At 35.3% G+C, this 17,753-nt stretch overlaps 1 protein-coding gene across 5 annotated transcripts in view; it reads left to right on the top strand.

Moving 5' to 3' along the window:
- The first annotated feature begins 4,312 nt into the window (after nucleotides 1–4,312).
- LOC137410636 (protein FAM117B-like) overlaps nucleotides 4,313–17,753 on the top strand; it is a 31,760-nt gene continuing 18,319 nt past the window's right edge. Inside the window, exons 1-7 of one of the 5 annotated variants that reach the window (XM_068096089.1) lie at nucleotides 4,313–4,473; nucleotides 7,135–7,414; nucleotides 9,344–9,917; nucleotides 10,387–10,506; nucleotides 12,791–12,900; nucleotides 14,244–14,694; nucleotides 17,355–17,511. In XM_068096089.1, the coding sequence (XP_067952190.1) occupies nucleotides 4,346–4,473; nucleotides 7,135–7,414; nucleotides 9,344–9,917; nucleotides 10,387–10,506; nucleotides 12,791–12,900; nucleotides 14,244–14,694; nucleotides 17,355–17,377 (1,686 nt within the window). In that variant the 5' untranslated portion in view covers nucleotides 4,313–4,345 and the 3' untranslated portion in view covers nucleotides 17,378–17,511. Of the gene's footprint in view, nucleotides 4,474–7,134; nucleotides 7,415–9,343; nucleotides 9,918–10,386; nucleotides 10,507–12,790; nucleotides 12,901–14,243; nucleotides 15,453–15,979; nucleotides 16,124–17,354; nucleotides 17,620–17,753 lie in introns of those variants that run through there. The other 4 variants (XM_068096088.1, XM_068096093.1, XM_068096091.1 and 1 more) reach the window with 4 other exon arrangements.

The raw sequence follows: 17,753 nt of genomic DNA, 5'->3' as shown, positions 1-17,753 counted from the left end.
ACTTAATACCTCCGTCACAAACTGTTTTACCATGTCTGTAACTTTGTCTGTACAAACTATTTTATCACCTCCCAAACCTTATAACAGAAAGGACAATCAAACCACAGACACAAGCCTCAGTAGACATATCACTCTAAGGCTCCACCTGGGGCGACTGTGATTAACATGAAGAAGAAGACTAAATATTAAAAATAATTTAAGACAAAGTCTAATTGATGCATATGAGCAAGCTATTGAGACCGTTACCAATATACAAACAAGATCTGGTACAAAAACCTTTACATGTAACAGTGATCATTACTTTTGCAGTTTTTTACCATGCACTACTAGGGACTTAAAACTAAATTAACGCCATCTTTTGAAATTCCGCATACTGCACTGCTTTTTTATGCCTTTCATGTTCCTACTAGACAGCCAAGAGACATTGTTGTAAAAAAAAAGAAAATTGCAAATCAACAAGGAGATCCTCCCCTTCCCCGATCAAAGGGCAGTTTAGAGGATAAACGAAGAAAAAGACGAGAGAAGCAGTTGATTTTGAGAGTGTTAGCTCAAATCTAGCATTTGATGATTAGGATTTGAATTTGGCACAGATTTCTAAGTTTTAATATTAACAATTAATATAGAATTTTGATTAAGATGCTGTATGTATAACTACTAACACTCAATAGTAATAAAACAACAGAAAACATAAATAAATGATGTTTTTTCAAGTTACAAATGTACATTTGTTGAGGAGCTATAAATGCGCAGGGTAAGGGCGAATCAAAAGATCTAGCTATAACACAGGAAATGACATTTTATTTAATGCGCACGCGCGTTTCTACCCGCTCAAGTTGGTTTCGTTTTTAAAATTAATTATGCGGTAACTATTTTCGGTATAAACCATTATCTTGAAAATTATGAATTATGTAACCTATAGACAGCCAATTGCTTATGTTGTTGTAAAATATGTATTTAGTCACTGCTAAATAGTTATGTGCTGTTATATTTTACTTTTTATAACTCTTAAAATGCAAAATCCTTTTGACAAAGTTATGCTAGTAATTTATTGGCCGCTTCATACATTTAGTTTGAGAAATTTTCAGTGATTAACCTTTGAATGCGTTAGTTTATAGAGTAATGAAATGTGTTGTTATAATTGATCAAGAAAGGTTTTTATATAATTTGGTTTGGTTTTTACGATTAGTTATAGCATGTTTATTATGAAACTCTTTATAAACATCTTTTCAAGTTTGCGATGTCGTTCATTGAATTTTGTTTTTATTATTTTATAATTTTAGCTAGTTTATACTTGTTTTGTTATTTTTAGAGTTACCAAGTATACGACTAAAGTTTTTATTGTTCAAACTGATTCAGTTTTGTAACTCAAAAATTGACTTTCAACTCATTTTCAAATCTATCTGAATCGCATCTACACTTACGAGCAATAATTTACGAAGATATTACAATTTTTCATGAATAATGTTGAAATTAGTAAACAAAGCTTTACTACAGTGAGTCATGCTAAAATGCCACCTTGTAATGCATGAAAAGTCTGAAAGAACTCAATATCCAAATTTGTAATAATAATAATATGAATACCTACATATTTTTCTATACAATAATATATAGGCCTACATAAGAACCAATTTTTACAAATATTTTGATAGTTGTTTTCAGCCATTTGACTGTTTGAAGCCCAAATACAAATTAACTAAGCACCTTTTGATACATAGGCTATGCTCAACATTTTGTAATAGCCTACTGGTCAGCAGCTACGTACATCTTTGTCACTGACACAAATTCCTTTAGTTGCGTTTAGCTAGATAATTTTAGTATATTTTGCATGCGGAGTTACTTCAAATAGTGTCATTGTACGGTTTTGGCAATTTGAATGTGTTGGCAAAGTTAGTAAACAATTTTTAATAACTTGATAAAACATGTAATGCTAACAATCAGCATGGAATTTTTTGTTTGCCACTCCAAATATGTAACAAAACTGCTTTGTTTTAGTTTTTCATTAGGTGGGCTTGTAAACTATTATTACATTTGCAGTAGTCTAAGTCATAGGCAACATTTTGTCAACATAGTAGGCCTATAGTGCAAATGATAATACAAAGGAGACCCAACTTACTTTTATTTTTGCTTAGATCAAATAAATTTGATAAAATTTATTTGATCCAAGCAAATAAAATTTATACAAATAAATTTTACATGTGTAAAATTCTGGTTTAGCATAACATTCAGAAGTATTGGGTTTTCCTCGTGATAGATTTTTAATTTCCTTCACATTCGTGATTTTTCAAGTATCAATGTTCAAATCTTGTCACAAAATTCATATATTTTATCTAGATGGAAGTTTCTGTCTACATTTTTGTACTACCAATCTTTCCAGTTTTTTTTAGACTACACTCATTTCCTTATCATTCTAACAGATTCCCATCATCTTGGTCTGTATCAATGTTGTAGATATGGCGTATACAGTCTTACTCTTATTTATGATCGCCTCATCATACCAATTTTTAAACCAACAGTATATAGTTGGAGCAAATATTTTTGTTCTACTTGAAAAGTAATTTCAGACATACAATGTTCGGTGTTTCTCAAAATTTTGTAAGTAGAATTCATGACTGGTAAAATTTGAAAGTCAAACTAAAATATGGCATTAATAAAAAAATACGTCAAATTAGTTTGAACTTTGCTTACCTTGAAGTGAGCCTCATACTAAGCATATTTATTACCATCTTCATCTAGGGCCTACGAGCTTACTCCATATGTATCACTTCATTACATAAAACTTTGTTTATATATTTAGTTTTTACATAGTTGTGTAGTTTTTGTAGTTTTGTTTACGTAGTTATATATATGTTGCATTTGTTTTAGTGTTATGTGTAATTATTTGCAGTAGTTGTCAATGAGCTAGTTTTTACGGTTGCTTAGCTACGCAAACGAATGACAGTGTAATCTTATAGGGATTTTTGCTGCCACATACAACACATTTATCATATGAAACATTGACTTTGTGAGTAAAGGTTTGATTGTATTTTTAAAGCAGGTCTGCTGCTGTGCTATAATTCTAGTGATTGCTTTTCCATCTCCAACTGCATTGTTATAACTATAAACACAAAAGGTATTGGGTGGAAGTTTTTTTCATAATACTGAAAACACTGATTACATAAGTCTCTCATCCTTGTCTTAATAATTGTGTGGTAGTGTCATCTATTTAGTAGACATTTATTCAGCTTATACTAAAGCACCATAAGTGCGTCCTGATTTAGAAAACATGGAAGGACATTACCTTTTCCTTTACCCAATATAATTTCTTACGATACTTTTGGCACAAATTTTAATAATAGGTTGTTTTGGATTAATCTTACAAGATTGGCAATATTAATTGTAGGTTAATGGGACAACATACACTACACGTAGTTTACAGTTTTCATATGAATAAGGCCATGTTCACTGTCATTGTGCCTAAGCAGGGCACAAAAAATGCTTAGACATGTAGACAAATATGTAAGTTTAGCTCAGCACGTCATCCTATGTATTATAGGAGGTAGTATAAATTTGCTGCCGAATAAAGGTTATAATTAATAATAAACCCACAACTTGACTAAACTCTCAAGGAAAGTTCCAAAGTGAACTCTAACCAAAGGAGAAAACAACTTCAGATGGACCATGCCTCATCAAGTAAAAGACTAGTGCAACAAAATTTAGTACCAACCTAATCTGATTCATGTGGAGAAAATAATGGCATTCATTCCTAACGATTAAAAGGCTGTTCTTGTACATGACCAACAGTCATCATGCCAGTGCTCTGACAGGAGGGACAGGTGACTGGGACTTTCCTATGTGGACAGATGTCTGTAATGTTGCTGCTTATGTCTTTGTTCTTTCCTCTAGCAGCTTAAACTAAATTTATCACAATCTGATAAGAGCATATAACTCCATATGTAAGAAGCTCCTGTAGTTAGGAAAGATATCTCTAGCCGTTTATGGTGGAGATTAGGTTTAGCTCATAGATTAACAGAAATATTTGAAATAAGATGATATGAGCTACAATAAAACTTAACCATCTGTGTAACCATGCACACAACTTTCTGTTTAGTTACATATATATTAACTATTGGATACTGTATGCACCATGTTTCGTGATATCAACTGCACATCACGTGCATCCTTGCTGTTGTTATTCCATATTCTGCACCATTGTATTGATAATCTAACGCCAGCTTTATTCTCACAGGTTTTCTGAAACTTAACAAAACAATGTTTTACTTTTGTCTAGTAACTGCGAATTGTGGTTACAGAGTAGATACTAAAATGGAAGAAAGTGACCAGAAGCCGCAATGGTGTTAACCAACTAATGATGCTTATCTCACTTGTCTCCCAAGTTCTGTTTAATGCGTACGCATTCCTCTGTTGTGTCTTCATAGATACAACAATATTTCTCTGCGTTGATCGGTGTTGTAAGGTTCTGCTCAGCAGATGTGTGTGAGTATGCGTAATTATTGTTAATCAAGTTCATTATATTAGGTCTTTTTATCGTAGAGTTTACTTTTTATGATTAAATGGACTGTCGTTATGGTCTAATGTATTTTCAACAAAATAGCCTATGCATTTTGTGAGAACCATTTTTTACTTTTGCAAAAGTGTATTTTACACTGAAAGCAGGGTTTTGACGATTAGCCGACTCACAGAAACACCAAATCAATAATAATTTGCATTCGGTTAACAAGCCTTTTACATTGAACTGACAAGCTTAATGTTTTGAAATCCCATGATTTATTGGTTATTGCTAAATTTAATGTTATAGCAAGCAACCGTCGAGCTCTCGACAGCGACCTCGGCGAAACTAATCAATTACATTAGCAAAACGATTCAGTCTGATAAATAAAAACTAATATTCAGTTACTACTATTTTAACCGCACAGCAATTAGCTCATATGACTGATTCTGTCACTTCAACTGGTCAGCGAGGCATTTTTGCTTATTATTTATCTCAGTTATTTTCACATTTTACAAGTATTTGGAAAAAGGTAGCTTCGCATACGAAACTGATAAGAATTGCCTCAGTGTAAATACACCTTCAAATTTATCTTTTCCAAAGTGCATAATCTCTTTTGCCATTGTTCTACCTTCAGATGTTTATTAAGTGCCAGAAACCAACTGTGTAAAAAGGTTTCTGTAATTCTGTTTGTGAATATTTCCTAAACCGGTGAAAGGGGAATGAGAGGCACTGGGCACCTGGCAGACGAAACTAAAATAAATTGAGTCATGAAAAATCATATATGGTATATTATATTTATAAACACTCAGCGCAGTGGTATTTGTGTTAGTCATTTGCTGGTATCGGAGTTTTTCATTGATATAGGAAGCATTGTGTAATCTCACAGTTTGATAAATATTTTTGTTCAATCTTGAGTAAAGATTTCCAATTTATTTCGCCTGCTATCATTACAACCATATGTCTTAATGGCTATGGTTACCAAAACAAATGCTTACTCGTTTTAGTTACTTTTTTGATGATTTTCAAATATTATGAAAACAAAAAAACAAAAAGTTTATTATTATCAGTTTGTAATAATTTAGACTTGAAAACTATTATATAATTCGCAACTTCCTAATCCATAGTTGGGCAAAGTTCAAATTATTTTAACCTGACGCGAAATTACAGAAAAACATTCCACGTCTCATCTAACAATAGCTTTCAATTTTGGCAGATATTTCATATGCAGTTTTCTGGAGGCATCTTGGCCTGTCAGTTTTGCAAAATTCTGCTTCAGCAAATTTAGAGTGAGCTCCATGCTTTGTATAGAATCACCAAACTATTCAAGTATAAATATTGGCAACTAGTCAAACCTTTTTCATCATTGATAATGAATTTTGTCTGCAAACTCATAGTCATCATCCAACAATGGAGTAAAGCAATAGGCCGTTCGTGCTAGTATCTGAATATGATTTCCTTAGTCTCCGGTTTATTCTCCAATCAATATAAGTTTATATATTCCAACTAGCTACTGATTAATGTTCTAGTACTATTTAAAAATAATATGCTTGATAGGGGAGAACAACTCTCACTTGAATATGCGATATTCTTCTAGCATTTTAATTCAGCCATTCTTTATGTCATGGTAAGCTATCAAATGGCTAGACCCGTAGATGTATCTCAGGCTCAAGCTGGAGAGATTTAGGAGTTATCTCATCATACACCGTACCCAATTATGACTGCTTGTGCTGTAGTCAAGAGGTAGAAGATATTATCATTAGACAGCCCTGACAGCAGGGTTATAAGAGTGGTTTTGTATTCTCTATATGTAGGGGGTGCAGTACGCAATCGAAGTACTCGTAAAATGTTTGGATTCAAATTGCATACCTTTCACAACATTTTGGACAATTATGGTAGTTTCACCTAGACTGAGGCACATGAGAATCAAGTAGAGTAGGGTTTATTGACAGTGTTTGTATGTATGTGTGGCGATTCCTTAGCTGTGCCTGAGTGTTTAATATGTAATTTGATATTTTATGCTATGGTACCAAATGTTTGCGTTTGAGCAAATGCATCCGATGTGTGCTAAAACGTTTATTGGATTTGTCTGTCAGTCAGTCTTCAATAGAGTGATTACTGTGTTGATCACGGCGCGCTAAAAAAGCCTCTAAAATAATACATTTCTTGGTAAATATTGTTTCGTATTTCGTCACACTTAACCCCTATAGGGTACGCGTGTGGTGTCCGAAACACAGTAAGTTGGGATCTTGTGTCAAATCTGGTACAAAATCCCAACTTACAGGATCTTGTACCAGCTTACTACCTATTCCGATTGTTATTGTGATGGTTAGTAAGCCATTCCTTCAATAAGGTATTTAGAGCCATCCATGCATGATAAATACGCTGTAATCTGAAACCCATAGACTTAATCAGATTTGATATGAGTGTGCTTTCATAGAACTTTGTGATATCTGTTCATGGTAAAAAGGTTCATTGTGTCCAACACAAATGTCATATGCTCTTAGGCGCTGGTACATTTGTCGTATGTGTTTTCCTAAAGCTTTATGGGAATACTTTGCTGTTATTTGTGTATTGCATTGTAATTTAATCTGACCAGAATATATGTTGTTGTCTATTGTTTGCGATTGTATTGTTATTATCTGTAGAACTCTCTCAGAAAAAAGAGATATCTGGCTGTTTGAGTCTCTGACGTTGTTTGGTCTCTCCTCCATACTATTTATCTATCACCACTACCCCATCCTCCTGTGGATACTTGGTGTCATCACTTTCACTTCAGCCACCCTTACTGGGCGTGTTGACTCGCAGTTCTATTGGGATGCACTCAAGACGTATTGGCGGGAATTCTCTGATCAACAAGAGCACCTAAATGCTGCCGGAGAGGATGCTGCGCATTCCGTGGCACCCACTGGCCTCTACAAAAATCAGGTCTGGCACTAACCAGTTCTTGTTTGCACTTTATTCTCATAGCTGATCTATCTAGTAAAGAGAGGACCGTAGGAATGGTGGTGAGGGGATGCTTCATGCGAGAGAAATTGTGTAGAATTGAAGTGGCACATGCAACGCTGACTTCTGTCTATGTCCTATGTTTAGCCCACTCTGCATTATCAAATTACTTTTGCTTTGATTCCTGTGCATTAAATTATGTGATAATATAAATGGCACTCTAGGCTAGCTGAGAAGGCCTCATTTAAACCCATTTCACTTGTTGCCCTCGTTCCAACTGCCAAAAACGTGAGAATACCTACTGTGTAATGCTGTTTTTGCCCAAAAGATGCTCGAACAAATTTTAGGAGAGTTTTAAAACACTAAACAAACATGGCTGACAAACGGGGAAGTTATGAGATGTATTATGCTGTTATACAGTGATATGAGAAATAAACTGGGCCCCTTTGCTGGAAAACCCAAATTCTCATTTACTACATTTATTGTTACTGATAAATGTATATGACTTGAAATAACTAAGTAAAAATATATATAGTGTGATCATATCTGTACAGATTGTTATCTTCAACCATTAAAAAATGAATTGTTCAGATTTTAATCTACTTAATCATTCAACCAACATAATTTTACAACTGTTTGGTTTACGTATTTTAAATGAGGACAGAGTGAGAATTAATTTAATATATAATTTATGGCTGTTGAATAAATTCACAATAAATAGCAATTTTGTAAATGAGAACATTACTTTTTCAACAAGTGGGTCCAGTTTATTTCACACACCAATGTATACAGTCGACCCTCGCCATGTGATTTTAATTCGTTCCAGCACTGGCATCGTAAAGCGAAAGTGTTGTATAAAGGGGTATAGAAACCCACAGTAATTATCTGATGTAAACACCACCTGGTGAAAATCATCAAAATTTTATATACGTACTGTACATATTAAAAACTAGCAATAAAATAATATGTTTACTGAGAGAGATCGAGCATCGTATCGTTTCAGGCTCAGTGGGAGAAATTTCGGTGAATAGCATATCAGCATCTCTGGTATTCTGTCGTATTCAGCACACCAACTTCCCAATTTTAATTTTGAGAGAATTTTAGAGATATCGTATGGTGAAAAAAATGTCATATCGCGAGAACGAAAAACATTGTGTGGTGATATCGTAAGGTGAAAAAATCATATAACAGGAAATAACCCGAATGCGCACTGTAGTGTGTTTCCTCGTTTTTTGCTACCATTATGTAGTACATATATGTGCTCGATCTATGTTATGCGTTGCATATATTGAAGTTCTGAAGATGATACAAGGCTTCGGTATTGTAAATATTAAGATGTGATTTTAAACTGGCTGCTTATAAGCTTTACTACATTTGGAAAGTTTGTGGTGTTTTGTAGTGATAGCAGCAGATAGAACTGAAAATTGTTTTTCAGTGTGTACTGTAAACAAATTCAGTCAGTTACAACACAACGTTTGATCAATTATAAAAGCTCGTAACTTAAATAATATAAATTTAGCAACATTTTAGCACATTGAGTCTGGCTCAATAAAAGCATAACACACTAGAACACAGCACAACTGTTAGACATTCATATGCCAATTAATCTAAAACTCTGCTATAATCAATTTTCTTTGAATTGAAACAAAGGCAACTAATTATTATCAATACCACAAATGCATAGAGCTTGCTGCTGTCAATAATGTTCACGGATATTGAAAATCCCTCTTAGAAAAGCCAGCCAAAGTGAATAACTTTCTTTCAATGGTAACTTCAAAGGATAAGAGTTCCACTTCTAATTGTCTTTGAGCCTCGGTATCAAGCTGATATTCAGCAGATAACATTAAAACGAGATGTTCTGGAATTGCTATTAAGTTTTTGTTGCTCTTACCCACTAATATGTGACAACAGGTGTCTGAAGAGCAGTGTCGAGAATACATGCGGCAAGGTGACGTTCAGATCAACAATGATAATGCAGTGAACACGTCGAGCATTGGTGAAGGTCTCAAGGCCTTACACTACAATGAAAAGAAAGCCACATATGAGCTTATCAAACCAGTAAGATATGCTAGTCGTAGCAGCACGAGTGCCAGGTATAGAGGCGCTGCCAACTCTCTTGTCACTCAAGTAGATGTGAGCGAGACTGACACTGCCAAGACACCGAGTCTTCTGGACAATTTGGAAGGGTTCGGCTCCAAAGTCTGGTCTTATTTGGGTTTAGCCGCCATTTACACAAAAAATGACCTTCCACCAGGTCTTAGCAGCTCTGGATCCAACTTATGCTTTCTTAACTCAGTCCTGCAGTGTATTGCACGGGCGCCAAACCTCGCGGATGAGCTGGCAGAAGAGGTGAAGAGCTGCCGGTCACAGGATGTGCGGCGTCTGGCTTTTCTTGATGCTGTCACAGAGGTGCTGCAGCAGATCAACGTTATAAATAGGGAGTCAGGAATCTCACTCGTGGACACCCAAGCTCTTTGTCAAGCTGGTATGTATTTAGCACTTTACCTACGAGTTGTCAATATAACTGATAATATATTCTGGTAATATTGACACGTGATTGGAGTGTCTGGTGTGGTTTAATTTATTTAAACTGGAAGCATGCTATCTATGACCTGTATGATGACATTGGCAAGCACTGATGATTATTTTTGCTGTTGTTTTTTTGTGGCAGCTCCATTTCCTCTCCTACTCCCACACCCTAAGCATTATTGATAGCCCTGAGCTGTTTGTAAGGCAATTTAGTTGCGTCAACCACATATTGGTCAGGTGTAATAATCATAACCATTTCCTGAAAGTTGTGAATAAGTAGTGAGTTTTACATACTGTGTAAGTGCAAGATGTGGTAAGATAAAAGTTGTCTGTCAAACATCACAAAGCGCAACCAGAAGTTGTGCAACTTTATTACGAAAACAAGAAAGTGTGGTTTAGAGTTGTCATTTTCGGTACTCTTTTAGGGGCCCTGCTCAACTCTGACTTGCTGGTGCAACCTGAGAAATATCAGCCGCAACAGGATGCTTGTGAGTTGCTCACCTGGCTCCTGCATGAAATACACGAAGCCATTAATGAGGCCAAAGGTTAGTGGACTATAAGTATAGTTGAGATTTGTAGCTACATCGCCTGTCATCATTAGGAGTCTCGATATATCACTGCTTGCATGCAAGTTAGCAGTACATTACACTAGACATTCAAAAAAGCAGAAGTTATTGTTTTTCAGGCTTACCAAATATCTCAGGTCATAGCTTCATAGGAGTTATGCAACGAGGAAGCTTTATGCATTTTCTTTTGTCATTTGTCACTCATCTTGCCATTTAATTTGGATTTTTTTGCGGATTTTGTTTAAATATATTTTGCTTTTTTTATGTAATTATTTATTTGTTGGTGTGAGCATGCCTAATATAACAAATAATATACCCTACAGGATGAAAATATTCGTTGGTTATAAAAATTCGCGATTTCGCGAACAGTCAATTCCGCGAATTATTAAATTCCGTGAATAATTAGTTCTATTTTAATCACAAGGGAGAATAACTACTGCATAAAATTAAAAACTAGCCGCTAGGCTAGTTTTTAATATAAATACTAAACGTAGTTGAGTTCCAAAACATTTTTAAAATCATTGCCTGGGCTTTGAGCTAACACCATTGCCAATGCATCACATTTCTTTACAAAATTATTCAAGGTTGTCACAAGATATGCAGAATGGCGTCATCGCAAAAATAGCCGCTAGGCAGAAGTACTAAACGTAGCCGAGTTCCAAAACTTCTTTAAAATCATCACCGGGCTTCGAGTTTTATTGCCATTGCATCAAACTTTACAAAATTATTCAAGGATTTCACAAGTTATTCGGCATGGCTTCGGCATCGCAAAAAATCTCTCCTAGTCTTTTTACATTGAAATCAACTCCATCAATCTCTAATACCGAAGTTGAGGACGATCATGATTCTGATCTGGACATTATGGTATGTATTTGATTTGCAGTGCAGATACGTTTTTCCGTAATTAACTGCATTAGTTAATTCTTTTGTTTAAAAACTGATCGCTTTCATTAAATACTTCAGCTATTGTTTTTGTACTTCCTTAACACTTATTAATTTTTTTTGTGTGTTTGCTGCAGATTCAGAATGATACAACCTGCTCCGATTACGAAAACTAAAGATAAGTAGTAATATTCATCAAGGCAGGAATATTGGCAGAAATGCAACCAGTCAACCTAGACCCCTTCATCGACAACAACTCCTTGATATCGCTGCAGCAAACGTGATTAAATTATATATTTTATTTCATGTATAGATATATTATAATTTATTACAAACTTGAGTGTACAAATAAAATATTTCAAATTCAAATAAAATTTTACAAACGATGAATGGAGTAAATATAAACAGTTTAGTCCATATGGCGGTTGTCTAGCAATAAAATTAAAGTGGTACTCTTGATAAGTGAATACTAGCGTGTAATGGTGCTCTCTGACTAGTTATTTTGGTAATAGCAGCTCTGTCACTGTCTTGGGTCGATGTTAAAGGCGATTCTCTCGCTACTACATGACTGGTAAGAAAGTTATCATCAGAACTCTCCTCGTGGCTTACTATTGCAAAGTTCTGCCGGTTGGCCAAAGATTTGTGCTCGTAAAGGCGTTTTTGTTCCTTTTTTAAAACAGATATATTCTCCTCGTAAGCAGCTGCGGTCACTTCTACCTCAATTTCAAGACCTCCCTGAATGATTGGTGATCTTCTAAGAATGACATCTACCACCTTTGCAGTCATTGTGCTTCCATGTATAATGAAAGATCTCTCTCTCACACTGAAACAAATAACGAAGCGGTAGGGATGGAAAAAATAAATATTGCGTTTTACCGAAGAACCAAAGTAAAATTCAACTAATTTAGTAAATGGTTTTGAAAAAACTCATTACCTACCACAAATTGTTGGTTCATCAAAGGCCTCCAAATCTGAATATTCGTGAAAACCTCTGAACGCAGCAAATAATTTATAGCTTAGCACGATCGACCCGTAGTTGTAAGCTAAATGGAAAACGAAACACGCAATGTGCGCATGCGTAGGGTTAACTCTATTGCTAGACGTAATAGAGTTAACTCTTCATAGAGATTGACAGTTTTCAGCTGCGAATAAATTAATCTGCGAATATGCATGAAATGGCAATTTTCGCGAACTTTAACTTCGCTAATAAATTCATCCTGTAGGGTATATTATTTGTTGGTGTGAGCATGCCTAATATAACGGGTCTTGAGTACTCGCTAACAACCTGCTTAGGGTTTACCTTGATGCTAAGAACAATTTGTGCTTTTTGCGTAAGCGCTTCATATACCCTGTTGAAACAGGACTCTGTTCGCTTATTTAGGACAGAAACTCGAGGGCTCACAAGATGAGTCGATGAGGAAACTAAAAACAGTGTATGGCAACATCTCCGAGTCTTATACTAAAATGATGAAAGAAGAATGCAAAGCGCAGGTACGGTCTGTGAAGCACGCACCACTTTGTTTATTCCCCGTTTTCGGTTTTATGGTAACATGATTTCTTGATGTACTTTGGCTAACATGAAATAAAATCCTTAACAATGCATAACAAATGCATCCTTAACAAAGGCATCATTGAGGCAAAATGCTGTTCACTTTGCTGAAACAATTATGAACAGATATCTTTATTCAACATTGATTGGCTAGTCCAAAGCTGTGTGCAATAAACGTTGTCATTTTTTTATACTGGGTGCCTACATACAGCCTTTTCTATGGTTACTAAAACATGAATTTTTATTAGTGTTCAGAATAGCTGGTTCCTAGTCGAGCTGAATTTGTGTCGAAGCTACCATTGTAAATCATGTTATATGACTATGGTTATATTTTACAAGTTGAGCAAGTGTATTAATTTCTAATTATTAGTTTCTAATTAGGCATTCACTTTTTACAAAATGACAGCGAAGATTTTTAATGTACTATTTTAGTTAGCTTAAAAAAATGAAAATACTAAATTTTTTTGTATAAGTAATTTTGGAAACTTTTAGCCCTCAGCAATCGAGCCAAAAACAGAGCGTGTAAGGTTAATCTCAATTTAGTCTTAGCTAAACAGAAAAATTAAAAATTGTTATTGTTGAAACTTGGAAAAAAGTTTTGGCTTTGCTAACAAGCCTAACTTTAAATGTCAGTGGTTCATACCGATACAGATTTATTATGTATTTGGCATGTGATTCCAATTTCGGTCTAACTGATCATTGGCTAAATCACGTTGTTTCAATTGCATTTACTTATTGGAAGGTTAGCAGAGACAATTAGCTCACCATTATCGTTGTTCTTTGCGCATGTAGTAGAAATAGAAAGGAATGTGTGAACATGACCATAAACCATGAACATAAAATCCGTGAAGTATGATTAAAAAATAGTGATTTCGTATGAAGGATTGCGCATCATCAAAATTATTCATATAGTGTAGTCATCCAAGGCTCTCTTTTTAGCCTCAGTGCCAAAATCGCCTAAATGAAATATTGGTTTTGCAGTCTGACATTTGAGGGTTTGTCGATTGACATAGGAATAGGAGTATGATAGTTTTGTGTTTCCATGTTAGTGTTCATGTTCTTATTTGGTCTTTGCTAAAATCAGTAGATACTAAATCAATATGAACTATTCCTTCATGATTTGGCTTCAGTACTAGCTAGTCATATCAAAACTCACCCAAATGGTAGAAGATGATGAACAATAATTGGGTATATTTCATACATGAAATCATATTATTTATTAATGTTTATGTATTTTTGTCAGTTAGCATTGTTCGACTAAGTATACTATCCGGTTGCCTTATAGATAGCAGGAGCTAATGGCTTCACCGATGCTGAGCTGCCAGAGCTGGTACAGAATTTGGCTAATCTTGAGTGGATCACTTACAGGAGAACCAACCGCTCTGTGGTTGATGGCCTCTTCACCTTTCAATGCATTGAATTGCAAATGTGTTCGAGCTGCAATCTCACTTCTGTCAATGTGCAGTCAATGGCCATGCTATCCTTTCCCGTTGCAAAACATGCTACCTCCATCCATCTGTCTAGCTGTTTGACAGATTTTGTAGCTCACGAAAGGCTGTATGGCCGGGATGGTTTACAGTGCAGCAGATGCCAAAGTAATGCTCTTGCCATTCCTCAAACACCTAGCCAACGTCAGCAGTCCCCGTGTATTCAGTCTGAGCTCCTCTCACCCATTCAAGGCGATAAAACATTGCCCAATCGAGATGCACAGTTTTTATCTTCGACACCGTTGCTAGGTAACAATAAGACCCGAAAGTCGGCACCTGCTTTACTGCCTTCTGTCACTCCCGGCAAAGTAATAACTGAAGGCATTCGCCAATGTTTCGTTCGTCGCTTACCTGAATGTCTCACTATTCAACTTATGCGATTCAATTTCGAAAGCTCAACAAAGCAAGTTCGTAAAGTCACAACACCGGTTACCATTCCTCTTCATCATGTAGATTTTGCAGATCTCACTTACGATTCAACTGTTGAACGAGAAGACATCACCATTCTTCCCGGTTCCACACACTATTCTCTATATGCGCTCATTTTACATATTGGTGGCCACAACACAAATTCTGGTCATTACTTGTCATATTGTCGAGGGCTTAGTGGGTGTTGGTACAAATTTGATGATGACCAAGTATTTTTAATTAAAGACATTAATCGAGAATTAGCAAGGACCCAAGTTATGGAGAACTGCTATTTGCTCTTTTACCGAAAAGATCATAACACTTCTTAGTTAAGAGTGTGTACAATATAGTGTGTTAATTTTTTTTTATAAATTAACACGTCATAATATAAGTTGTACATACAATATAATGTACAGTTACAACAAAAATATTCTTTGTGTTTAGAGAATAAGATATTCTTGCAAAATCACATAAGGGCTTATGTTTTCCTTATAAATTTTGTCTTACAGATATATTTGTACAGTTTAAATAATAATTGTTAAATTCCATATTTATGTTTTCCTCAAATGATTGTATGCATGATAATTTATTAGAACTGAATAAATTATGAAAAACATTTGTCATGTAGGATAAGCTCACTAGCTCTAATTTTGTGTAATAATAAAATGATTACAGTATTAGCTTTAACAAAATTGCTAAAATATTTTTTAAATGTATTAATGAGTTATTACCTAATGACATTCGTAATAATCTAGCCGGAATATCTTTTATGGGTTTCCGGTTTCTTGACGCCATTAGTTGACAAAAACTAGTTAGGAGTTATTCGATCTCGGATGAATTGAAACGCGCGCTTTCGGCAACGATGAATATCGGGCTATAATTTCTCACAGGCTAAGGAGAATTTATACAACCATTGGGAAACTCCGATGGGATTCCCTTGACACAATGGTTTCTCGGATACGGCTTGCAATAACTCGTAATATTATTGGTCGTGTTGATAGATATTGTCCAATTGTCGGTCAGCATGATTTAGCAACAGCCCAATGATTGGTGTCGTCTGCCAGCCAATGTAATTTTAGTAATTATTACTCGGCTTATACTGCAGCACGGAGCAGTTTTTCTTGAGACGACCGCAAATGAAACAAGCCACGTTTAACGCTCTGTTTAGCTAGGTTTGATGCGAGACATTGTACAGTAGCTTTAATTATCTCTGCTGAAATACATATTGCTCATGAATTGAAACCTAGCCTTTTCGGCATTGAAGTTGTACGTATGTACCAATAATATTGACTGCTTCGCATATCCCATTCGTGGAGAAAATATTTAGATTATTTCTATATTTGTCTAACTTTAGGACAACGGTGTGTTGCTTAGTATTTGATTATTGTAATACATGAAGGCTTTAGTGCATATAGACATCTATTGTGATTGAGCTTATTGTTTCTATACGATATACTTTAGTGGTTGTAGCGCACTTTACAGTCGAGTTTACAATGGCGACCGTTTTTAATATTATCATCTTCAAAATTTTCACTTTGTTACTGTAATATTTTACGGTAATGATGCAATGGGGTTAGTCATTCAGTCCATTTTCATTTAATGTTCGATGCTGGCTACTCACCGAAACAGAAAACATTCTTAAAATACACATTGAAAAGTGACCAACAATTGGGGCCAATTTTCGTATTATTCACATAACAGCGGAGTACTAATATTTTTCAATTACTTTTTTTTATCAAAAATGTAAAGAGACAAAAAGAAAAAATGCTGCGGAAATTCTACTATTTTTAATTTCGTGTAAATTTGTCCCGTTGCTCGTGCCATCTTAGCCAACATATCGTGCTACTAGACTCTATTAATTCTCTAAACACAGCTCGGAGCAAAGGCTGTAATCGAGTTTAATGTTTCATTTAATCTGGGTAATTGAGATGAATTGCCTTGTGTGACCCGCAATGGAGTGAGTTGGCACAAGGTGACCAGAAACCGATTTAACTGGCATTTACTCGCTTTCTTGGCGAGAGCAAACTGGCAAAAAAGCTAATTGGTACAGGTTTTAAAAGTAATTACTCATGGTTCGCCCTTTCTCACGAAATGTTTATGATTTAAACAAACTACATAAAGATTATTGCAAAAAAATACAGCTGCTCTATCAATCTGTGCTAATAGAGCTCACTGGAAGTTTTAGCTAAAATCCCTACCGACTGATTTGTTTGAAGGTTTTTGCTTTTGTTTGATGAATTGGAGTATAGTTTATTATTACCCACTTTATGGTATTGGTATTTGTAGTAGGCCTAAGAACTAATATCCATGCACCAACTTGCTGTTTTGTTAAAGAGGTACTCTATTGGCATTTGAATGTGCGATTAGAGCTGTAACTAAGATAGGTTGTTTTGAATTAACTGGTTAACGATAAATTATTGCTCAAGGGTTAATTTTTTCGCAACAATAATGCTTAGTTAGCTAGTAGTTTGACCTCATAGTTTGTGAATGTGCTTTTATAGATCAAAAGCTAAAGTATGTCTAATCACAACCAAAACAATCAGAGACTGCGACGAAATGGTTCTCCATCCATAAAGCAAGGACCAATCCGAGCAACTCAGCAATTCGCTTTCACAAGTTCATCTCGAGGACTAGTACGAGCCAGCCCCACATCGTCCCCCGTTTCAAAAGAAAATAAAGTTCGAACTAGGCCACTATCAGAAACTGGTATACTAACTAGTAGCAGTGGACGAAGAAGTCCTTCATCTCCTTGCGGTTTTAGAATTGGTATGTTGATACACCTATCATCAGGATTACACGTTAACACGTAATTGTATGAATTTGGAAAACCTGCCTAGTCAATGCTAGTATTTAGTTTCCATCCCATTAATTTGCCTTGTGCTTCCTCCTGTCAATAAAGC

Source organism: Watersipora subatra, chromosome 1 (genome assembly GCF_963576615.1).
Source record: "Watersipora subatra chromosome 1, tzWatSuba1.1, whole genome shotgun sequence".
NCBI lineage: Eukaryota > Metazoa > Bryozoa > Gymnolaemata > Cheilostomatida > Watersiporidae > Watersipora > Watersipora subatra.
The sequence above is the reverse complement of the archived record's forward strand: the minus strand, read 5'-3'. Positions and strand labels throughout refer to the sequence as shown.